Below are 22,300 nucleotides of genomic sequence, written 5' to 3'. Positions count from 1 at the left end.
CATCCGAGTAACATAACGACGAAATTTCTCAATTGATAAGATAAGTCGTAAATCGATCAAAAAACTGTCTTAAGTTAAGTTTTGAAGATTTTTCGACAGTTCAGCCTGAAACCTCCTACGGAATACACACAAGAAAAATGCTCAAGACCGCGATTATTTGTATGTGCCTGGCGGCACTTTTCTCAAGCGCCTTAGGTTTGTAATTGAAATAGGGTTAAGTATTCTGTGAACTAATAATGTGACCTTCCGCAGCCCAAAAAGAGTCCCGCATCGTAGGTGGAGTTGATGCACTTCCAGGCGAATTCCCATACCTTGTGTCGGTCGCGCGGAGGAATTTGTTGCTGTTCCGACATGTTTGTGGTGGTACCATTCTGAACAGCTTCCACATCCTGACGGCAGGCCACTGCTTCATCAACAACCCTCGGGACAGATACACTGCCACGGCCGGATCGCTCCTGATGAATGACTTCGAACTTACCGAGCAAACGGTAAACGTGATGTTCTTCACCATACATCCGGAGTATCAAGGAGGTGTCAGCCCGTATGATATTGCAGTGGTAAGCTTATTTTTGTGGTTCTTTTGTGAGTGGATTCAGAAGCTAATTCGTGTACTTTTCTAGGCCCGCATGCAATCTCCTTTTGGATTCACACCCAGCATTCAACCTGTCAACCTTCCAGCTCAAAACGCAATTCCCGCAGGAGTAGTTCGTGTAGCAGGTTGGGGATCCACGTCCAGTGGTATCTTGCCGAGTAACCCGAACCATCTTCAGACGGCTCGTGTTGCAGTATTCGACAATGCTCAGTGTCAACTGTTGATGACTTCGCCGGCTGTGGGTATTCCTATAACGTCCGCCAACGTTTGCATTGGACCGCTTACCGGAGGAATGGGTCTTTGCGCGGGAGACCTCGGAGGTCCCATCGTTCAGGTCACTGCCGGACAACACGTTCTCGTTGGTGTACAAACTTGGCATGCAACTCCGTGCGGTGTGCCCAATCTGCCTTCGATGGGAACCAGGGTATCAGCTTATGTTGATTGGATCAATCAAAATTCGCAGGTTGTATAAGCAAAAAAGACGTTACGTGGAAAATAAATCTGAACAATATGCGTTGCGTATCTTTGTACCTAGTGGAATCACATCATTGCTAAATGTTGGTAGCTAAATGATTTCTTTAGAAGGAATTTGAAGTAGTGGTAACATCCGCAAGTGTAATCACCCCTGTTTATTGTTGGGATTTATCTTTAAACAGACCATAAAGGGCTTAACATGTGGGATGACAGGCATTAAAAGAATCAAAGCGTATTGCTTGATAGATTACCAATTGTAGGGATCCGTTCATCCATTCCCCGTTAAGCTGCCACTCCAATCAAACTCAATTCGATATAAAAGTTTGTCTGTATGTACTAATTGTTAGGAATATGGGTTAAGGTTAAGATATAAATAAAGTATATCACTAGACTCCTTGCTTAGTTCACGTGCACTTCTGAGGCAATAAAGCGTGCTACAGTACTCTATTCTCAACGGAGGGTCATCTCTCTTGTTGTTAAATGATTTGGGATCAACTCTTCACTCTTAGCTTCATCTCACTTGGGCAGAAAGCCTACCCTACATAGTGAGTAGTGACTCATGTGTCTGCTGCGGCCCACAGCCTGTGAGTTCAAGTTCAACCGTACTGGTTAACACCGTTGCTTCACCGCATCGTTCATTACTCGTTGTACGGTTGTTCTCTTGTTCGTTTGTTGGTGCCAATTTTGCTGTATGTATAGGTACTATATAGTCAGGCCCCGGCAACGATATACAATACGTGTGGAGCACATCTCTCAGATTTAAGCTTTTTTCCTCAGATTTAAGCTTATTTCTTCAGATTTGAGCTTTCATCTCCTATGCTCTCAATGCAAAAAAAGCTTAAATCTGGCCAAGTCCCGGCAACGATACAGGATTTGTCTATGTATCGTGTGACCAACATCTTTTAAATAAGTGCTGACGAATCAGGTTTTTAAGCTTTTTTTCCTCATATTTGATCATTTTTTGCCTTGAGAACATAGGAGATGAAAGCTCAAATCTGAAGAAAAAAGCTTGAATCTGAAGAAAGAAGCTTAAATCTGAAAGTTGTGCTCCACACGGAGTGTTTATCGTTGCCGGGGCCTGTATATAGTCCAAGTTTCTTGCAGAGCTCTTAACTTCATAAGAGATGAAAAGACTTAGAGTTACCGCACACTAGAGAGGCTAAAAACGAAGAAATATGAGAGTGTCCACACTACATAAATTAGGTTAGCTAGCTCGGCTATCATCCGATTTGTTGAAAGTTTTCATTGGAAGAAGACAACGACCCCTCGTGGGTCGTTGTTGGAGAGCAGAGTGTCTTTGTTTGGGATCTGGAATCACCTTTTTGCTAGCCGATCAACGGTCGCGTGGCCAAGCCGGAAGCAGACATCGAGATGCTCCGGGCAATAACCATGTGCCCGTTGAGAAATGCAGCCAATCAGGGCTGCCAGAATGCCAGATATTTCTGTGATACTACCGTGATGCCTAAGAAAACCGAGCTGTGATACTACTGTTGTCTGTTTTGGCTGTCAGATGTTTGTCATTATGGTAGGAATCGGGCCCGTGTGTAGAAATTATGTTAAGCTAGCGTAGGTTTTTTATGTGTCGAAAGAGTAAAAATGTAAAATTGCTGCAAGATATGCGTTTTGCGCATTTGTGTTTTGGGTAAGAGTTAGCCGTGTAGCACACACTGAAAGACAGTGGGGCTCAACATGTTTCAAAAGACGGAGGAAAAGAGAAAGCGGATGATTAAAGCAAATCCCAACGTCTCAATCCGTGATTTGGCTTAAAAGATCGGCATCGGCAAGATGAGAGCTGGACTAAGGTACAGAGTTTCCCAAACCGCGATGAGCGGCAACAATCGACGGCTTAAACTCGTGCACGGAAGCTCTACGAGAAGATACTGACAAAATATGGCTGCTGTGTGATGCACGATGAAACGCATATAAAAGCCGATTTAAAGCAAATTCCGGGGTTGGAGTTCTTCACCGGCAAGAGCAAGTTCGATGTGGACGACAAATTTAAGAAGAAGAAAAGTCGAAGTTCGCCTTCAAATATCTCGTTTGGTAGGACATCTGAGGAGTGAGCCTTTCGTGACAAAGGGCACAGAAAATGGCGAGATCTACAAATCTGAGTGTCTCCAGAAGCACATTTTACCTTTCTTGCAGCAGCACGACGAACCTTCGCTATTTTGGGCAGATTTGGCATCATGCCACTATTCTTAAAGTGGAGCAGTACTTGGCAATAATGAAGCGGGAATTTCGGAAGACAGTCAAAGGCGTTATAAAACTTCCTTAAAATTTAGGTTTGATTCTAAACATTATAAGAAAATTGGCATGACATTTCGGTGTCGCAATAATTTCGTGTTCGCCCTTTAAAGGTAATACCAATCTGAAATTTTCGAAACCAACAAAAAATATGTTAACCGGTGTTAAGTATAGTGCAAATAACGATGATTACACAGTACAATGGAGCATGATTGAAACTTAGTGATAAAACATTCAAAAAGCCTCATATTTTGATGACCAAGCTAAAAACACTTACTAATGACATAATTTCCGGATTTTTCGACAATCTTGACTTTGGTTGCTGTATATATCTTATTAATCAACAAATTTGGACAAAACTCATAACCTTGTTATGTATTTTTTTTTACATTCTTCGAACTACAACAACATTATTGAACTTTATGAGGCGTTACGTCCAAATAAATTCGATATTATGCTTTCCAGTGGACAAGCCGTGACGTGATTTTTTTTGATAAGATGACATCAACTGATTACATTTTAGTGGACGTCTAACATTGACCACTCAAGCCACTGGCTCGTGATCCCTATTCTATGATTGGAAAAAGAAGCCTAGAACAAACCTAGAGGCTCGACTTTCGAGCTCTTTTGACATTGGTTTGTTCCAGAACTCAGAAGGGAGACGAGAAGTTCAACGAGATCAAACTCAGGTGTTGCCACGCTGCTGTTGACCAATATCAACGTGAAATGCTCAAAGGGGGTGAAGTTTGAAATTTTTAGCACGCCTATCACTCCGTGAGTCCTAACGACACGGATAAAGATCCCCCATTTTCATCCGCTGTTTCGAAGCTGCGCTGCTGCCATCTGGGGTAGTACGATGTTGCGAGAGCAACATTCTGGGTTAACGATAAATCATAGACGACTTTAGAATACTTCGAGTTATGTTTTCATAAATCCAAATGATTATGAAAAAAACACTCCTTTGAAAAATTGGAGTTTGTTTTCAATTAAATTTGAATAGATTAGCCTGGTAGGAGAGTCAATTCTATCTGATAGTTCCATTTTAAAAAAGTCAGTCGTTCAGAGAAAACTAACATGGGGCCGTTCAGATACCACCTGGACAACTTAGGGGGGAGGAGGGGGTATGGAAATGTCCACGGAGAGGGGGGTAGGGATTTGGGTGATGTCCACGTGGACATACTTACTTTCAAAATATTTTCTAAAGGTGAATAAATATTATGATGTTTCAATTTTTTCATCAAAATCTTTAAATTGCAAAGCTTTCCAGTTTAAGTTTAAGCAACTAGTATAGCCACTTGAAAGCAAGCTATAAATATGATAAATTAGAAATTAATAATAATTATAATTATTACAAATTAGATTTAGAAAAAAAAAATTTCAAATCTTTCCACGTGGACACCCGGGGAGGGAGTTAGGGGTTTGCCAAATGTCCACGCTTGGCCACGGAGGGGGAGGAGGGGGTCAAAAATCTCATTTTTCTGTCCACGTGTTATCTGAACGGCCCCCATGTGAATCAATCTTTTCGTCCATTTTCTTAACTTTTAATTTTTCCAATAATCTATATTTTTATCATATCTTTATATTAAACTTTATGCGCTTCTCGTTGGTCTTTATAAAAAAAAGATTTTCTCGTTGTTACTTTAAACTATAACTATTGGATTTGGTTTAGTTGTTACATTTGATAAATACGTTATATAAAAATTTAAATAGTTTCAGCCTAAGGCAGTATAAAATGTAAAGTTTTAATTTAAAATTTTCTACGGCTAGTGGTTGTATAAATATAATTTTCAATAAAATTTCCCAAAAAAAATGAGATCATGAGGTCCGAAAAAAATACAAAACATGTTATAACCATAGGACGATGGCAATTGAAAAGCATTTAAGTAAACTTGAATTGTGTGGTAATCCAAGGATATAATTTTTTTTTTCATTTCAACCACCATCAAATATCCAAATCCGCCTTCCAGCTTTAAAATTATTACGCCTGATTGTATGCAGCTGCAGAAAAAAACCTAATAGAATATAGCAAAAATTTATGTTTTTTCTAATAAAAAATTCTGGCTTACCAATTGTTGGGTTTTTCCCAAATTTTGAAGGAACGTTAATTGACTACTCTTTTTACAAAATGCAATTGAAAATGTGCATTTGGCTCGAGTTTTCATTCAAAAATATGTGAAATACTCAGAACAGTTTTTGGAGTAGTAAAAAATTGATCTTTTTTGTTGTCGATTTGCGATGCTTCACGGCACATACACATTTTCTCCTATTGCTCACAATAATCTCTGAACTTTCTACTTCAAATTTGTATCCGTCATTTTCTGAAAATCCTAACCAAATCAAAGAAAATATAGATTTATTAGAAGCTAGTATTTCTACCCGTTTGTTTACATTTTCTTGCACACACACGACCTGTCAAAAATTAGCTTCGAAATCGCGAATGGTAGATGAGTTTTCTTTCGCTACTTAATCCCAATAACTATTTTTGGATAGCAAAACAACCTTTGACCCTTGGAATTTGTTTGGGAAAACAAAAACACCCCGCCTGAGGCTTAATTTTATTGGTACCGTTTTAGTGTACTTTCCCAAAATAAAACATATCTTCCTATTATCAGCCCAGAATTACCCATTGACTCGATACGATAATCAAAGCACACGCCAAAAAATCGGTCTTGAATATTCCGTGACGTATGGGATTAATCTTTATGATATTGCGATAGCAGTTTGCTATAAATGTTCAAAATGACCCTAACTTCTGTTACAGTTAAGCTTCCGAAATGAAGGTACTCGGACTATTATTGTGCGTCGTTGCTGCTGCTTCGGCTGCCCCCAGTGAGTGAAACAATTAAAATAAACAAAGTTCCAAGTTTTAAAATTTTGAAATTTTGCTTCCAAATCTAGGCCCATCTTACATTGAGCTGGCCCGTGGCGGTCGTGTTGTTGGAGGAGTTGATGCCCTCCCTCACGAGTTCCCGAGCATCGTCTCCATCCATCGCTTGCTGCTGACTATCAGAAGCCATATCTGCGGAGGTTCCATCGTCAACAGTCACACGATTCTGACCGCAGCTCACTGCATTACCGAGTCTGGAAACAATCCCCGATTCGAAGTTGTTGCTGGAGCCCACAACATCCTTCAGAATGAGGCCTCTCAGCAAAGACGGGATGTCGCCAGATGGGTTGTACACCCGGATTACATTGGAGGAGTTGCTCAGACTGACATCGCAGTTATGATTTTGGCATCGCCCGTCAACTTCATCCCTGGTGTTGTTGCGATTGCTCACCTCCCTGGACAAAACTGCCACCACCCGGCTGAACAGCCAGCTACTTTGGCTGGCTGGGGAAGCACTTCCGGTACCCAGGTCCCATCCATGCCGGCAATCCTCCAGAAGGTGACCAAACCAATCATCACCTGGGCCGAATGCGAACGTGCTAACGGCGGACCCGGTATGTCTCCTCTGGGTGAGACCAACGTTTGCACTGGACCACTGACCGGAGGAGTGTCTGCCTGTTCCGGAGATTCCGGCGGCCCACTCTATTTGAGCGATAACCAGCGCACCCAGATCGGTATCGTCTCCTGGGGATGGGTTCCTTGTGGATCATTCGATCGGCCCTCGGTCTATGTCAACACTGCCTGCTACCGCAACTGGATCGATCAGCATGCTCATAACTAAATTGAGCCCTTCTGTAAGAAATTCGTTTCGTTAAATAAAAGCTAGGAAGATGTAAATTTTGGTTTTAAAATCTGTGTTTTTTTCTTCTTAGGACTCATTTAGTGAGCATTTTGCCTAACTTCCGGATATAAACAGATGAGTTGCACTTTTGCATAACGAATAATTCAAAACCTCAATTGCATCAATTTGCGGTGAGTGTTTTTCCGTCGACATATAGGCGTCAAATTCTGTAGATCTGTAAAATTTAACTCTCTTGTTTGTTGTTGAGCCATTCGAGTTGGTCGAAAGCAAAAAAAATGACCACATTGGCCTCAGGCCACTAGGGATTAACACTTTCAAGGATATGATGGACCCAGGAACTATTCAACGGTCAAGAAGAACACTTGAAACAATACTTTTTCATGGAAATAAGTACTTCAGCTCAGCGGAATACGAGTCGTATTTAAGGCTTCCAGAGAACTTGGTCATGATTTTTTGATAAATTTTTTTTTTGCAAATAAAGTGGATAAATTCAAGCATAATCCGGGCTTTTCCGACGAACACCGGAAAATCGGTCCGAACGGGCTTTTTCCTAAATTTTGTAATAATTATCAGGGCGAGCCTGGGTAAAACCGGGCAATATGATAAGCTTAATTATGGCGAAACTGATTTTAAAAGTAACTCCAACAGTTCATGGTGAAAATCAGGATCTTCATGTCTAATTAAAAATTATTGTTGTTTGTTAGGAATAAATTTAAAAGGTTTTAACAGGTTCAAAAAAAATTAGAAACAACAGGTTTTTTTAATTATAAACAATTTAATAACATTCATGTAGAGCAGAGATAAGCAATAGGCGGCCCACGGGCCGCATGTGGCCCGCAAGACTCTTTTGTGCGACTCGCGAAGGTTTTTCCTTAATTGTTATGTCTTAACTCTTTTCTACAATGGATTGTTAGGAAAGTTTATATGTTTTGATCAAATATGCACTAATCTGCATTTGCCCTATAATCATTCAGATTGTTAACTTTTGTCTGGCATAGTAAGTACCGTAATCCGAGGTAAGATTGATCATTTTTTTCATTTTATCTGTTAAGGAGAATGTGGCATGTTTTATATTTTTAAAACCAGTACTGGACTCTTATGAACGTAAAACATGGATGCTGAAATTTATTAGACTACTTGATTTTAAAATAGTTTTCGTCTGTGTTCAGAATTTTATGATTTGAGGTGACATTTATCAGTCTCTATTATGACGGTTTTAACGAGTTTTCTTGATCATAAAGGGTACAAAACACCTTCATAATATTTACATATGCTTGTTTATCAAATCAACCTTAATTTTAAACGATTAATTTTAAAAATATCTTAAATCGAGAGAAGAACTATGATGCTGCCTACATTTAGGGGCAAAAATAGTAATAATTGTTAAATAGTTTGAGCTTCAAAATACAAATGAAATTATACCTTCACACATTCCTCTAGGCCCTCCTACTGTTTCCATTTTCATTTTTTCTTCAAAGTAAACGATTTGATAAGGTTCCTATCCATTTGTCCAATACGGGCAAAATGTCCTTATTTTTTAAATATCAAAAATTTATCATTAAATGATTATAAAAATAGCACTATAACTGTTTATATACAAAGAAAAAAAGTTTTTCTTTCACATTAAACAACCCGTTTGCTTCTAAATGCTTTTTGGTATCATCAGGAGAGCTGTTTGTTTGCGAGCTTTGGAAAAATAGATATTGAAAGATTTTGAAATAAGATCTTAACTAACAGAAAAAATAACAAATACAAACCAAATTTTGTCTATTTTATACTAAATGTATAGGCTTTCAAACGTTGAAAACAGTTTTGAAAAATTTAAACTACAGACTAAGTTATTGATGTTAATGTGGAAAAGTTTATTGTTTGTCAAATTTACCCCGGTGATCAAAGTTACCCCGTTCTACGGTATATCGAAAACGCGTGAATATTTTTAAGTGATATATTCACAAAAAAATATTCTCGAAATTAAAAGAAATTGGCCCATGGTATTTTCATTTCGATATTTCAATGTATGTGTGAGATATTGAACAAAGTATGCGGCAAAATTCAAAAATTAAATTTATCTATTTTTTTGAAAAAAGTAGTTTTTGGAAAATCGTTGTTAGTTCTTCAGATTTGCAAATTCTAACAATTTTTTTAATCTCAATCAATCACTCTGCACCCAATTAACAAGATTTTGAAGAAATTATCAAAATCATTCCAATTGAAATAAACTAAGAATTTCAAAAAATAACGACTTCAAACCTGTTGAGTTTTGTTTTTGAATTAAAATGTTAATATTTCAGTTATTAAACTGAAATTCTCATTTAAAAAAAAGTCATGCAGGGTTAAATTACTGGAAACCATCTATCTCAATTACCTTCTAGAAATATTTTTTTTTCAAAAAATAACTGGTAATTTTCTTATTCAAAATTAGGTTTTAACTTTAAATTTCAATATTAACCCTCATGGTTATCATGAACATTAATTTATTTAAATTTTTATAATGAAATAATATCCACCAAAGGGTTGACCGCTTTCCGCCAAGACTTGGTTCATCCTGCTCCATCTTAAATTAAAAAAAAAATCTTGGTTTCTTTAACGAAATACTTTTTGTCTTCAAAAATTTACCTTTAGTCTGAAATGCTTCTTTGCTGGAATATGAAATAAAATGAAATTCGATGTCACCACCGTTGCAAACGACAAACACTTTTAATGCGCATCGAAAAATAACTAGCAAAAACAAAAACATACTCAATTTTGACAGTTCGATTGCTGTTTTTTCAGCAACGCAGATCAATTGCTGGAAAAATCAGCAAGACGGAGAATGTTTGCTGTTTTCCAGCGAAAATTTCGATTGGACTGGACTTTTCCCCCATTTTTTTTTGCTGTAAATCGTGGCAATAATTTACTGTGTACATTAATGCCATAACAGTAAAGGATGCAAGTTAGCCCATGCATTAGCGAAACTGCGGTGAGTCCGTGCACCCATGGTGGATTACATTCATATATACATCAATATATACATCAAGATATATACATCAAGATGGAGCAGGATGTCCAAGACTTTGCACGAAGCGGCCACCCCACTTTCAAATATTATTCAATTCAAACAAATGTCGCTGAAGAAAAATTTATTAACTAAATAAATATTAAACTTGCTTAAAAATGGTGGTTGGAGTTTTTTAACAACTTTCATGGGTTAGCCTGTATTTCTGTTCTGTTCTGAGTGATTGCAGCTCAATCAGACTCGATTTGAAATTAACCTGTCTAAAACCTGTCTAAAAACTTTGAAAAAAAAACATGAAACGTCCAAATCTGAGGTTATTAAAAAAAAATGGGTGAAAATCGACTTTTGAGACTTTATTTTAAGGAACACCTTAGTGAAAAAAGCTTTTAATGTCTTTTTAGGATTTCATCTAACTTCCAGCAGATTTTTTAAAGGGTAAAAATCGAACTTTTCAGCTTCTAGGTACCCTTGAAGCGGGCCATACACTACACCACATTTGTATAAATGCGATGAAATTCGATGGTTTTTTTTTTTTGCTGTTTCCGTCAGCGATCGTTTGTATTCGCCCGAAATATGTTTGTACCGTTTGTGGGTGAGCATAGAATAAAATAGTCGTTGGAATCATCGAATTTACACACGCCATTTGTGTAATGTACATTAAGCGGGCCATAGACTACACAAATGGCGTGTGCAAATTCGATGATTCCACGTCGATTGTTAGATTCTATGCTCGCCCGCACACGATACAAACAAATTTCGCGTGAACACAAACAATTGCTGGCGAAAACCGCAACCACAACAAAAAAAACCACCTCCACCCCAGCTGGGTCTGAGTAAATGGCCAGAAATTTGTACAAACTGCACCGCACACCATGCCACAGAAAGTTTTTTGTACAAAAAATTTCAATCCTGGCCGATTGTATTCCAACCTTTTGCGCGCTCATTCAAGCAGTGCCATACACGATGCAAATCGGATTCACAGCAACAGAATTTCATCGAATTTCATCGCATTTGTACAAATGGGGTGTAGTCCCGCTTTACACCACATTTTTCAAATGCGTTGAATTTCGATGAAATTCTGTCGTTGTGCATATACGATTTGCATCGTGTATATGGCACTGCTTAAAAAACGCGCTGACGGTCTGAGTAACATCGGTTAGGATCCATATTTTTAGTGCAAACATCCCTCTGTAGCATGGTGTATGGTGCTGTCTGTATAAATTTCAGGTCATTTACTCATCCCCAGCCGGGGTATAGGAGGATTTTTTTTGTTTAAGTTGCTGTTTCGCCAGCAATCACTCGTGTTTGCGCGAGATATGTTTGTAATGTGTGTAGACTGTGGAAACATATCTTTGTGTGGAATCAAACAGTCGTCGTGGAATCATCGAATTTGCACAGACATTTGTGTAATGTATGGCGGCCTTAAATGAGGTCCGATTGAGCAGAAATTTTACAAAAACAAATTTTATGTGTCGATCACCGCTGTCATTTCCGCTTCCACCCTAAGTAGATTTTGCCGTCAACCGTCTCGGGGCGTTAGAAGATTCAGACACATATCTAGCTTCACCAGCTTCACAGATGAGCTAGCATGTGCTAGCATCCTGATGTTTAGAGCATCAGGAGCGTTGCTAAAGTGTCCCGGGTTAACACCTGGGAAGCACTTACCGATGCCGATGCTCTTATAAAGCTAACTTTTGACAGCAGTAAAAGTTTTTATTAAGAATTTTATAAGAAATAATTGAAAAACTTCTCTTTTAGATTTCACTAAAGTTAGAACAATTAAGTCATGGCCAATTGACCATTGGCTTCCAAGAACCAATCTATGTAAATGTTTTATGCATCGATTTCATGTATAACCACCTCGGATTCAAGTAGCTGCCCTAGCATTCAAAAGAAGCGCTCTTGGAAAAACTCTATTCCGCGAATTCCATAGTAGAAAACCGAAAACAAACAAGAATCGGACACTTCTGGAGAAACTCTTGTTTTTCTACAGCGCGCTTGGCGGAAAACGAAATATCCCGCTACTTATGACTCATTCAGTTACGACACCCCGAAGGCTGCCCCGCGATTGTAGCATTTCGAATTTCGATCCACAAAATAACAAACCAAAACAACAGTCGAAATTTAGTGGTTCTTTATTAGTATCAAGAATACATTTACCTATCACAAGGCTTCCAGTGAGTTGAGGTATGAGGGATGGATTTCGGATAAAATCTTTCTGATTGTTGGAAACAGAGAAAAGAAAGGGTCTAAATTGAGTAAACATGAACATGGTTCATCGACTAGCGATATGCAGAGCTGGGAAAGACAATCAAAAGGCAAACTAGACGAAATAATCAGAGATGCTGGACAAACTCCCTGGCTGAGAAAACCGAAAATTCATGTATTCGCTTCTTGTATACAAACTTTTTTTTATCAAATCCTCTTCAAACGGTCATTAGCAACGACTCTACCCTTGCTGAATAATTTGTCGCATCCAAGGTAGATAATGTGAAACACCAACAAACACACCCGATGGTCGGTCTGGTGATGCGCATGGTGTCCAAATCCAGGAAACAATACCGATTTGGATTTGCCGATTGTCCTCGCGTCTGTAAATTGGACCACCCCCATCGCCGGCGCACGCTCCAATGCCACCGGTCAGTGGTCCTGTGCAAACGTTAGTGGGGCCAAGAGGAGAAGCGCCTGGTCCCCCATTTGCTGCCTCGCACTGTGCATAGGTTATCAGGGGAATGATGGCCTTCTGCAAGATCGATGGGTTGCTTGGCAAAGTTCCGGTACTGGTAGCACCCCATCCAACAAGCGAAACGGGACCCTGCTCATTCAAACTGTGATCCTCCGGCGGCAATATCATGGGTTGGATAGCTTGCGTAAACGTTAGAGGCGTTGCCAGACGCAACAAGGCGATGTCACTCGGACCAACTTCGCCCGCTACGTAATCCGGATGGATTTCTACCCGGGAAACGGCGATATCTTGACGCGTGCTCTCGGCAATGTTTATATTGTGAGATCCAGCCCATACGCGGTAGTTGTTGTTGCCGACTACGCATTGAGCCGCCGTCAAAACCCAGAGATTGTTGTAGATTGTACCACCGCAGATATGGCTGTTAGTTGTAAGGAATACACGGCGCACCGAAACCATCGAGGGGAACTCATGCTGCAACGCGTCCAGGCCGCCAATGATGCGGCCTTGCGGCAGGCTCGGTTTCGACTCGATCGAACCTTAGCAACGAGAACAGATTTACAACAACCGATAAGATAAAATTTGGTCAACGTCCAAGAACTTACCGGGAGCAGCCAGAGCTCCTACTAAAGCACTGAGTACGAGTATGATCAGCCTCATTTTCACCGTATTACTGATGGAAGCTCGGTAGCATTTTGGGTTTTATTATGACCAATGTCTGATATCGATACCTCCGATTAGGAGATTGTTTTTATTAGTTGATAATCACCCGATTGTGGAGGGTTGACTTTTGAAGGAAATTTGAACTGGCTTTTGATTTTTTTTAAATTTCATAATTTAGGCCTAGAAAGCCTTGAATTTTATTAAAGAATGTTGCCCTACTGAAAATGTTGTGTTTCAGCTTTTTTTTATTCGAATTTATTTATCAATTCACCCTTATTTATTAACTTTTTCATAATTATTTAAAGGGAATTTTACGATGGACCCTAGGTACAAGTTCGGATTTTTCGCTGACGTTTGCAGAAAGATTAATTCACACGTGTTCAAAGATGACCACCTGATTTTCTATTAGATTCGACAGCTGCGTTTCCTGCGATGAGGAATGTTTGCTTTCTACTAGAGATAGGGTAAAGATGCTTATTTATTCAAAAACAAATTCAATCGTCATCATCATTTAAAGCTGATTGCAAAATAAGGAAAATATTTCGTTGGGATGAACTAAAAGAAGAATTTGAATAAAAGTACCTAATGAAATATTCAAGGTGGCTAGAAAAAGCGAGAGTGCTTTGTAGAATTGGCTGAAGTCGTTGGAAACGCCTGGTTTTATAAAAAAAAATGTTCAAGAATTGGCTTGAATAAAACTTGATATTCACATTGCTAGTCAATTTTTTCATTAGGTTCGACTTAAAAATTAAAAAAAAAATCTTACAACAGCATTCTGAGAAGCAAACTTACCAATATGAAAGTTCGTAACGCCATAGCTTGCAACAATTTTTTCAACTCAAATTAGGCATGCTTTGAATCAAAAAAGATAAAACTTTACAGAACTATAAAAAACGAACAAAAATTACTAAAACTACTAAAATGACAGTAATAAAATAAATTACAAAAATGATAAAATGACAAAAATTACACAAACTTCATCAATGACAAAAATTACAAAAATGACAAGAATGACAGAATTAGCTTTGCGCAGTGGCGATATCGTAACCAATGAGGTTCTACCGAGGTGCGATTATTGCTAGTTGAAAGAATGACAGAATTGAAACAAAAAACAGAAATGAACAAAAATCTAAAAAATTACAAAAATATAAAAAAATACAAAAATTTCAATCATTACAACAATCACAACTATAACAACAACAACAATAAAAAAACTAGATGGCAGATATTACAAAAATGACAAAAATCACAAAATTACCAAACATACAAAAATTTCAACACATACAATAACAAAAAAAATACAAAAATTACAAAAATTGCAAAAATTAAAAAAGTTACAAAAACCACCAAAATAACAAAAAAGCACAAAAATGTTGAAAATTATTTTAAAAAATACTAAAACTACCAAAAATTTCGAAAATTAAAAAATTTACAAAAATATCAAATATTACACAAATAACAAAAATTACAATATTTACAAAAATAACAAAAATTACTTACTTGACAAAAATAACCAAATTTAAGAAAATTGCAAAATTGCAAAAATCACAATAATTACAAAAATAACAAAAATTCAAAGAAATCAAAATGTCCAAAAATTTCCAAGAATTCTAAGTATAACAAAAATTTCAAAAACTACAAAAATTACAAAAGTTACAAAAATTACAACATTAACAAAAATTACAAAATTGACATAAGTTACAAAAATACAAAAATTACAACAATTAAAAAAAAACAAAAATTAAAAAACAACAAAAATATAAAAATTTAAAAAATTTAAAAAATTACATAAATAACAAATATAACAAAGATTAAAAAAAAAAATTACAAAAATAAAAAAAGTAACAAAAACTACAAAAATTACAAAAATCACGAAAATTAAAAAATTACAAAAAAACAAAAATGACAAAAATAACAAAACTCACAAAAAATACAACAATTACAACAATTAAAAAAAAAACAAAAATTACAAAAACTACAAAAAATACATAAATGACAAAAATGACAAAAATTACAAAATTCACAAAAATTAAAAATTATAAAAAAAAACAAAATTACAAAAAATAAAAAAATATCAAAAATTACAAAAATTACAAAAATTACAAAAATTACAAAAATTACAAAAATTACAAAAATTACAAAATTACGAAAAATTACAAAAAATTACAAAAATAACAAAAATTACAAAAATTAAAAAATAACAAAAATCACAAAAAATACAAAAATCACATAAATAACAAATATTTCAAAAATTACAAAAATTACAAAAATTACAAATATTACAAAAATTACAAAATTTAAAAAATTACAAAAATAACAAAAATTACAAAAATTGCAAAAATTACAAACATTCCAAAAATAACAAACATTCCAAAAATTAGAAAAATATACAAAAATGATAAAAATCACAAATATTTCAAAAATAACAAAAATTATAAAATTCACAAAAATTAAAAATTATTAAAAAAAACAAAATAACAAAAAATACAAAAATTACAAAAATTACAAAATTTATAAAATAACAAAAATGACAAAAATTACAAAATTGACAAAAAATGACAAAAATTACAAAAATAACAAAAAATTAAAAAATTACAATACTTACAAAAAAATTCAAAAATTACAAAAATTACCAAAATGACAAAATTTACAAATATTGCAAAAATTACAAAAATTACAAAAAAATACTAAAATTACAAAAATTACAAAAATTACAAAAATTACAAAAATTAAAAAAATTACAAAAATTACAAAAATTACAAAAATTACAAAAATTACAAAAATTACAAAAATTACAAAAATTACAAAAATTACAAAAATTACAAAAATGACAAAAATTACAAAAATTACAAAAATTACAAAAATTACAAAAATTACAAAAATTACAAAAATTACAAAAATTACAAAAATTACACAAATTACAAAAATTACTAAAATTACAAAAAATTCCAAAATTTACAAAAATTACAAAAATTAAAAAATTACAAAAATTACAAAAATTACAAAAATTACAAAAATTACAAAAATTACAAAAATTACAAAAATTACAAAAATTACAAAAATTACAAAAATTACAAAAATTACAAAAATTACAAAAATAACAAAAATTACAAAAATTACAAAAATTACAAAAATTACAAAAATTACAAAAATTACAAAAATTACAAAAATTACAAAAATTACAAAAATTACAAAAATTACAAAAATTACAAAAATAACAAAAATTACAAAAATTACGATAATCACAAAAATTACAAAAATTACAAACATTACAATAATTACAAAAATTACAAAAATTACAAAAATTACAAAAATTACAAAAATTACAAAAATTACAAAAATTACAAAAATTACAAAAATTACAAAAATTACAAAAATTACAAAAATTACAAAAATTACAAAAATTACAAAAATTACAAAAATTACAAAAATTACAAAAATTACAAAAATTACAAAAATTACAAAAATTACAAAAATTACAATAATTACAAAAATTACAAACATTACAAAAATTACAAAAATTACAAAAATTACAAAAATTACAAAAATTACAAAAATTACAAAAATTACAAAAATTACAAAAATTACAAAAATTACAAAAAATACAAAAATTACAAAAATTACAAAAATTGCAAAAAATTACAAAAATTACAAAAATCACAAAAATTACTAAAATTACAAAAATTACAAAAATTACAAAAATTACAAAAACTAAAAAAATTACGAAAATTACAAAAATTACAAAAATTACAAAAATTACAAAAATTACAAAAATTACAAAAATTACAAAAATTACAAAAATTACAAAAATTACAAAAATTACAAAAATTACAAAAATTACAAAAATTACAAAAATTACAAAAATTACAAAAATTACAAAAAATACAAAAATTACAAAAATTACAAAAATTACAAAAATTACAAAAATTACAAAAATTACAAAAATTACAAAAATTACAAAAATTACAAAAATTACAAAAATTACAAAAATTACGATAATCACAAAAATTACAAAAATTACAAACATTACAATAATTACAAATATTACAAAAATTACAAAAATTACAAAAATTACAAAAATTACAAAAATTACAAAAATTACAAAAATTACAAAAATTACAAAAATTACAAAAATTACAAAAATTACAAAAATTACAAAAATTACAAAAATTGCAAAAATTACAAAAATTACAAAAATTACAAAAATTACAAAAATTACAAAAATTACAAAAATTACAAAAATTACAAAAATTACAAAAATTACAAAAATTACAAAAATTACAAAAATTATAAAAATTACAAAAATTACAAAAATTACAAAAATTAAAAAAATTACAAAAATTACAAAAATTACAAAAATTACAAAAATTACAAAAATTACAAAAATTACAAAAATTACAAAAATTACAAAAATTACAAAAATTACAAAAATTACAAAAATTACAAAAATTACAAAAATTACTAAAATTACAAAAATTACAAAAATTACAAAAATTACAAAAATTACAAAAATTACAAAAATTACAAAAATTACAAAAATTACAAAAATTACAAAAATGACAAAAATTACAAAAATTACAAAAATTACAAAAATTACGAAAATTACAAAAATTACAAAAATTACAAAAATGACAAAAATTACAAAAATTACAGAAATTACAAAAATTACAAAAATTACAAAAATTACAAAAATTACAAAAATTACAAAAATTACAAAAATTACAAAAATTACAAAAATTACAAAAATTACAAAAATTACAAAAATTACAAAAATTACAAAAATTACAAAAATTACAAAAATTACAAAAATTACAAAAATTACAAAAATTACAGAAATTACAAAAATTACAAAAATTACAAAAATTACAAAAATTACAAAAATTACAAAAATTACAAAAATTACAAAAATTACAAAAATTACAAAAATTACAAAAATTACAAAAATTACAAAAATTACAAAAATTACAAAAATTACAAAAATTACAAAAGTTTCAAAAATTACAAAAATTACAAAAACTACAAAATAACAAATATAACAAAAATTACAAAAATGACAAAAATGACAAAAATTTCAAAAATTACATTAATAACAAAAATAGCAAAAATTACAAAAATTACAAAAATTACAAAAATTACAAAAAATACAAAAATTACAAAAATTACAAAAATTACAAAAATTACAAAAATTACAAAAATTACAAAAATTACAAAAATTACAAAAATTACAAAAATTACAAAAATTACAAAAATTACAAAAATTACAAAAATTACAAAAATTACAAAAATTACAAAAATTACAAAAATTACAAAAATTACAAAAATTACAAAAATTACAAAAATTACAAAAATTACAAAAATTACAAAAATTACAAAAATTACAAAAATTACAAAAATTACAAAAATTACAAAAATTACAAAAATTACAAAAATTACAAAAATTACAAAAATTACAAAAATTACAAAAATTACAAAAATTACAAAAATTACAAAAATTACAAAAATTACAAAAATTACAAAAATTACAAAAATTACAAAAATTACAAAAATTACAAAAATTACAAAAATTACAAAAATTACAAAATTTACAAAAATTACAAAAATTACAAAAATTACAAAAATTACAAAAATTACAAAAATTACAAAAATTACAAAAATTACAAAAATTACAAAAATTACAAAAATTACAAAAATTACAAAAATTACAAAAATTACAAAAATTACAAAAATTACAAAAATTACAAAAATTACAAAAATTACAAAAATTACAAAAATTACAAAAATTACAAAAATTACAAAAATTACAAAAATTACAAAAATTACAAAAATTACAAAAATTACAAAAACTACAAAAATTACAAAAATTACAAAAATTACAAAAAATACAAAAATTACAAAAATTACAAAAATTACAAAAATTACAAAAATTACAAAAATTACAAAAATTACAAAAATTACAAAAATTACAAAAATTACAAAAATTACAAAAATTACAAAAATTACAAAAATTACAAAAATTACGAAAATTATAAAAATTACAAAAATGACATAAATTACTAATATTTTAAAAATTACAAGAATTAAAAAATTACAAAAATTACAAATATTACAAAAACAACAAAAATTTCAAAAAATTACAAAATTTAAAAAAAATTACAAAAATTACAAAAATGATAAAAACTACAAAAATGATAAAAACTACAAAAATTTCAAACATTACAAAAATTTCAGTCATTACAAAAAAAAAATTACAAAAATTACAAAAATCACAAAAATTGTAAAATTTACAAAAATTATGAAAGTTACAAAAATCACAAAAATTAAAAAATTTCAAAAATATAAAAATTTGAAGATTGAAAAAAGTAAAAAAATACACAAATTACAAAAAAAAGAGAATTATCAAAAATTACAAAAATACAAAACAAATTTGACTTCAATGAGAAAAATTTCAAAAATCACACCAACGTTAAAAATTATCTAAAAGGAATGAAATTCAAAAATACCACAAAATAAACGATGTAAACAATTTTTTTCATTTTTTGAATTTTAAATGTATGAGTTCTTTTAACAGAAAACTCAATAAAAACAAATCAAATTTGGTTTTTTACACAGATTTTTTTAATAAAATTTAAATGCGATTTGTTTCAAAACATAATAGAAGGTAGGTACTTGAACATCAAATTCTTGAATTTGAGATCTTGATTTTAATGGAAAAAAATGTTTTGTTATAGAGAGTGCTGTTCAATTTAAATCATTACAATAGCTTAAGCTATTTAATGTAAAGTATTTTTTTTCTTTTTGAATTTAATTTTTTCCTACTACATGCATCTGTTGTTTCGTCGTTTAATTATCATCAGACATTTACTTCCAGTGTGGAAGGCCTCGACTGTAGATTTTTATCAATGAAAAATTACGCATTCTATCGTATTGATGAAAACAACAATAACTGTATCGTTTGCATGTTCGTACTTACGGTAAGTCATTGATATTCTTTTCAATTCATTATTGTAATAATATGTACAAATAGATTCCTGTTTTCGGATTAATTACCTTCTTAACCAGTGAACTATGGCTTCAAATATTAATGTGGACAAACTGGCGGTCTCCGGAGAATTTTCGTTGCCCCAAATATGCCGTCTGTGCTTACAGAAACTGGAAGCCGACTCATCGGTTAACTTGTTTGCGGTAAATTTTTCCATTCGCCCGTCCCAGATGATAATTCGCTGTGCGGCCATCGAAATCGACGAACACGATGGGCTACCGCATGCGATCTGTAACGATTGTTTCTACAAACTGGGCATTGCATACGAGTTTCGAACACGCTGCGAAGCCTCGGATCAGCAGCTTCGAGCGTATGTCGTCAACCAGCGCAAATTGGCCGCTCCTCAGCTGGATGTTGTGCGGGATGAGGAGATCTATGAAGCTATGAACGCCATATTGGAACCGAATGAAACGGCTGTAGAAACCAGTCCAAGGATTAAAGTCAAAAAAAAATATCCTGTAATTCAGAAGAAGGCTAAATTGGATGAATTACTGGTAAAGCACAATGCAAAATTGAAAGAAGAACGATCGAAATTTAAGATTTTCCTGCAAAAGCGCATTCGCCGTAAGAATAATGAATCGGTGGTAAAAAAAGGAAAATTTCTGGATAAACCGGAACAGTGTTTCATCTGTGGCAAATCTTTCAACTACAGTGGTTATTTGAAGGCTCATCAGCGAATTCATACAGGAGAGAAACCTTACGAGTGTCAGGTATTATCATTATAAAAAAAATATATTAAAATAAGCTAAATTCTTGAGTTTTTCAGATTTGCCATCGGAGATTCGCTCAAGCCGGTAATCTTTATTTGCATAGAAGAACACATTTGGATGAGAGGAAATATCAATGCGAAATTTGTAGCAAACTTTTTAAAACTTCTAGTAATTTGCATGCCCATCGTAAAACTCATTCAGAGGAGCGAGATCATTTGTGTAGCTTATGCAATCGACCCTTTAAAACAGCCATAGAATTGCGCAAACATATGGAAATTCATTCATCCATCAAAAACTACGTTTGTCAAATTTGTAACAAATCTTTCAACAAGCAGTCATATTTAAATAGTCACATCAAAACTATTCACATCGGCGTGAAAGGCCACAAGTGTCAAGATTGTGAAAAAATCTTCTCGAATAGCTCAAACTTGATAGCTCATAGGAGGATACACACCGGTGACAGGCCTTATGAGTGCAAAGAATGCGACTCAAAGTTCACACAATCGCCTTCACTATTGCGACACATTAAGGCCAAACATACACCAAAAATTACGAAACCAATGGTCCCAGAACCGCCCCTGGAGCCTTCCATCGAAGTGGACGAAAATCGTTCTCTGGACAGCGCTGCAAGTTCAGAGTTGTCCGTTGCCACATCATTGATCGAAAACCAAACCAGTTATATGTCCTACATGCCAAATTACAGTCATCAGCCTCAACTGCAGATGGTTCCCAATCAACACATTCAGATGCAACAACCTGCGACGACTGCCAATAATCTGTACTCATCGAACGATCTCTACCAATTCCCATCGGCCGGATCATCCAACCATCCTTCTCACCATTACCAGCAACAACATTTGGACGTTGGAAGCTACGATCTCTGCTACTCAATGCCGAACCACAGCACGGTTCTCAATCCTAGTTTGATCAATCCTCAGCCAACCTACATATTCGATCAATAAAAGTGTCAATTCCGTTTCTCAAAAAAAATATCAAAACACTTGAAAGGATTTTTCTATATTATATGAACTAGAACGCTCCTGCTTCTGCTGGCGGTGCTGGCGAAGTTCTGCTCGCTTGCCATATTTCTCCAGCTTCTTGACCCGCGGGAATAATAATTGTAGTAATGGCTACAAGAAGGAAAAAACCTGACCTTTAAGAACACTATCTAAACCATTTATGTACCTCAAACTTACATTCTTTGCCCCACT

The 22,300-nt window shown here is 32.4% G+C and overlaps 4 protein-coding genes and 1 pseudogene across 5 annotated transcripts; 4 read left to right on the top strand and 1 right to left on the bottom strand.

Annotated features, from left to right (window-relative positions):
* Nucleotides 1–42: 42 nt before the first annotated feature.
* Nucleotides 43–1,103, top strand: LOC129748682 (trypsin-1-like). The gene is made up of 3 exons (XM_055743363.1): nt 43–195; nt 253–557; nt 621–1,103. The coding sequence occupies exons 1-3, from the start codon at nt 138–140 to the stop codon at nt 1,062–1,064; spliced, it is 807 nt and encodes a 268-aa protein (XP_055599338.1). The 5' UTR covers nt 43–137; the 3' UTR covers nt 1,065–1,103.
* A 4,954-nt stretch (nt 1,104–6,057) lies between these two features.
* Nucleotides 6,058–7,048, top strand: LOC129748681 (trypsin-1-like). Its single transcript, XM_055743361.1, has 2 exons — nt 6,058–6,139; nt 6,209–7,048. The coding sequence occupies exons 1-2, from the start codon at nt 6,085–6,087 to the stop codon at nt 6,976–6,978; spliced, it is 825 nt and encodes a 274-aa protein (XP_055599336.1). The 5' UTR covers nt 6,058–6,084; the 3' UTR covers nt 6,979–7,048.
* Nucleotides 7,049–12,357: 5,309 nt separating this feature from the next.
* On the bottom strand, nt 12,358–13,408 carry LOC129748680 (trypsin-1-like). The gene is made up of 2 exons (XM_055743360.1): nt 13,283–13,408; nt 12,358–13,216 (listed from the first exon to the last, which is right to left on the bottom strand). The coding sequence occupies exons 1-2, from the start codon at nt 13,335–13,337 to the stop codon at nt 12,444–12,446; spliced, it is 828 nt and encodes a 275-aa protein (XP_055599335.1). The 5' UTR covers nt 13,338–13,408; the 3' UTR covers nt 12,358–12,443.
* A 953-nt stretch (nt 13,409–14,361) lies between these two features.
* On the top strand, nt 14,362–14,430 carry LOC129750241 (U4 spliceosomal RNA; annotated as a pseudogene).
* A 5,779-nt stretch (nt 14,431–20,209) lies between these two features.
* LOC129748675 (zinc finger protein 391-like) lies at nt 20,210–22,089 on the top strand. 2 transcript variants are annotated; one of them, XM_055743353.1, is made up of 3 exons: nt 20,210–20,311; nt 20,365–21,089; nt 21,146–22,089. In XM_055743353.1, the coding sequence occupies exons 2-3, from the start codon at nt 20,406–20,408 to the stop codon at nt 22,049–22,051; spliced, it is 1,590 nt and encodes a 529-aa protein (XP_055599328.1). In that variant the 5' UTR covers nt 20,210–20,311; nt 20,365–20,405; the 3' UTR covers nt 22,052–22,089. The 2 variants fall into 2 exon arrangements, with proteins under 2 accessions (XP_055599328.1, XP_055599329.1); XM_055743354.1 differs by having other exon boundaries at nt 20,243–20,311; nt 20,400–21,089.
* The last annotated feature ends 211 nt before the right edge of the window (nt 22,090–22,300 follow it).

Source organism: Uranotaenia lowii, chromosome 2 (assembly GCF_029784155.1).
Source record: "Uranotaenia lowii strain MFRU-FL chromosome 2, ASM2978415v1, whole genome shotgun sequence".
Lineage (NCBI taxonomy): Eukaryota > Metazoa > Arthropoda > Insecta > Diptera > Culicidae > Uranotaenia > Uranotaenia lowii.
Note: the sequence above shows the minus strand (reverse complement) of the source record. Positions and strands in the feature narration are given on the sequence as shown.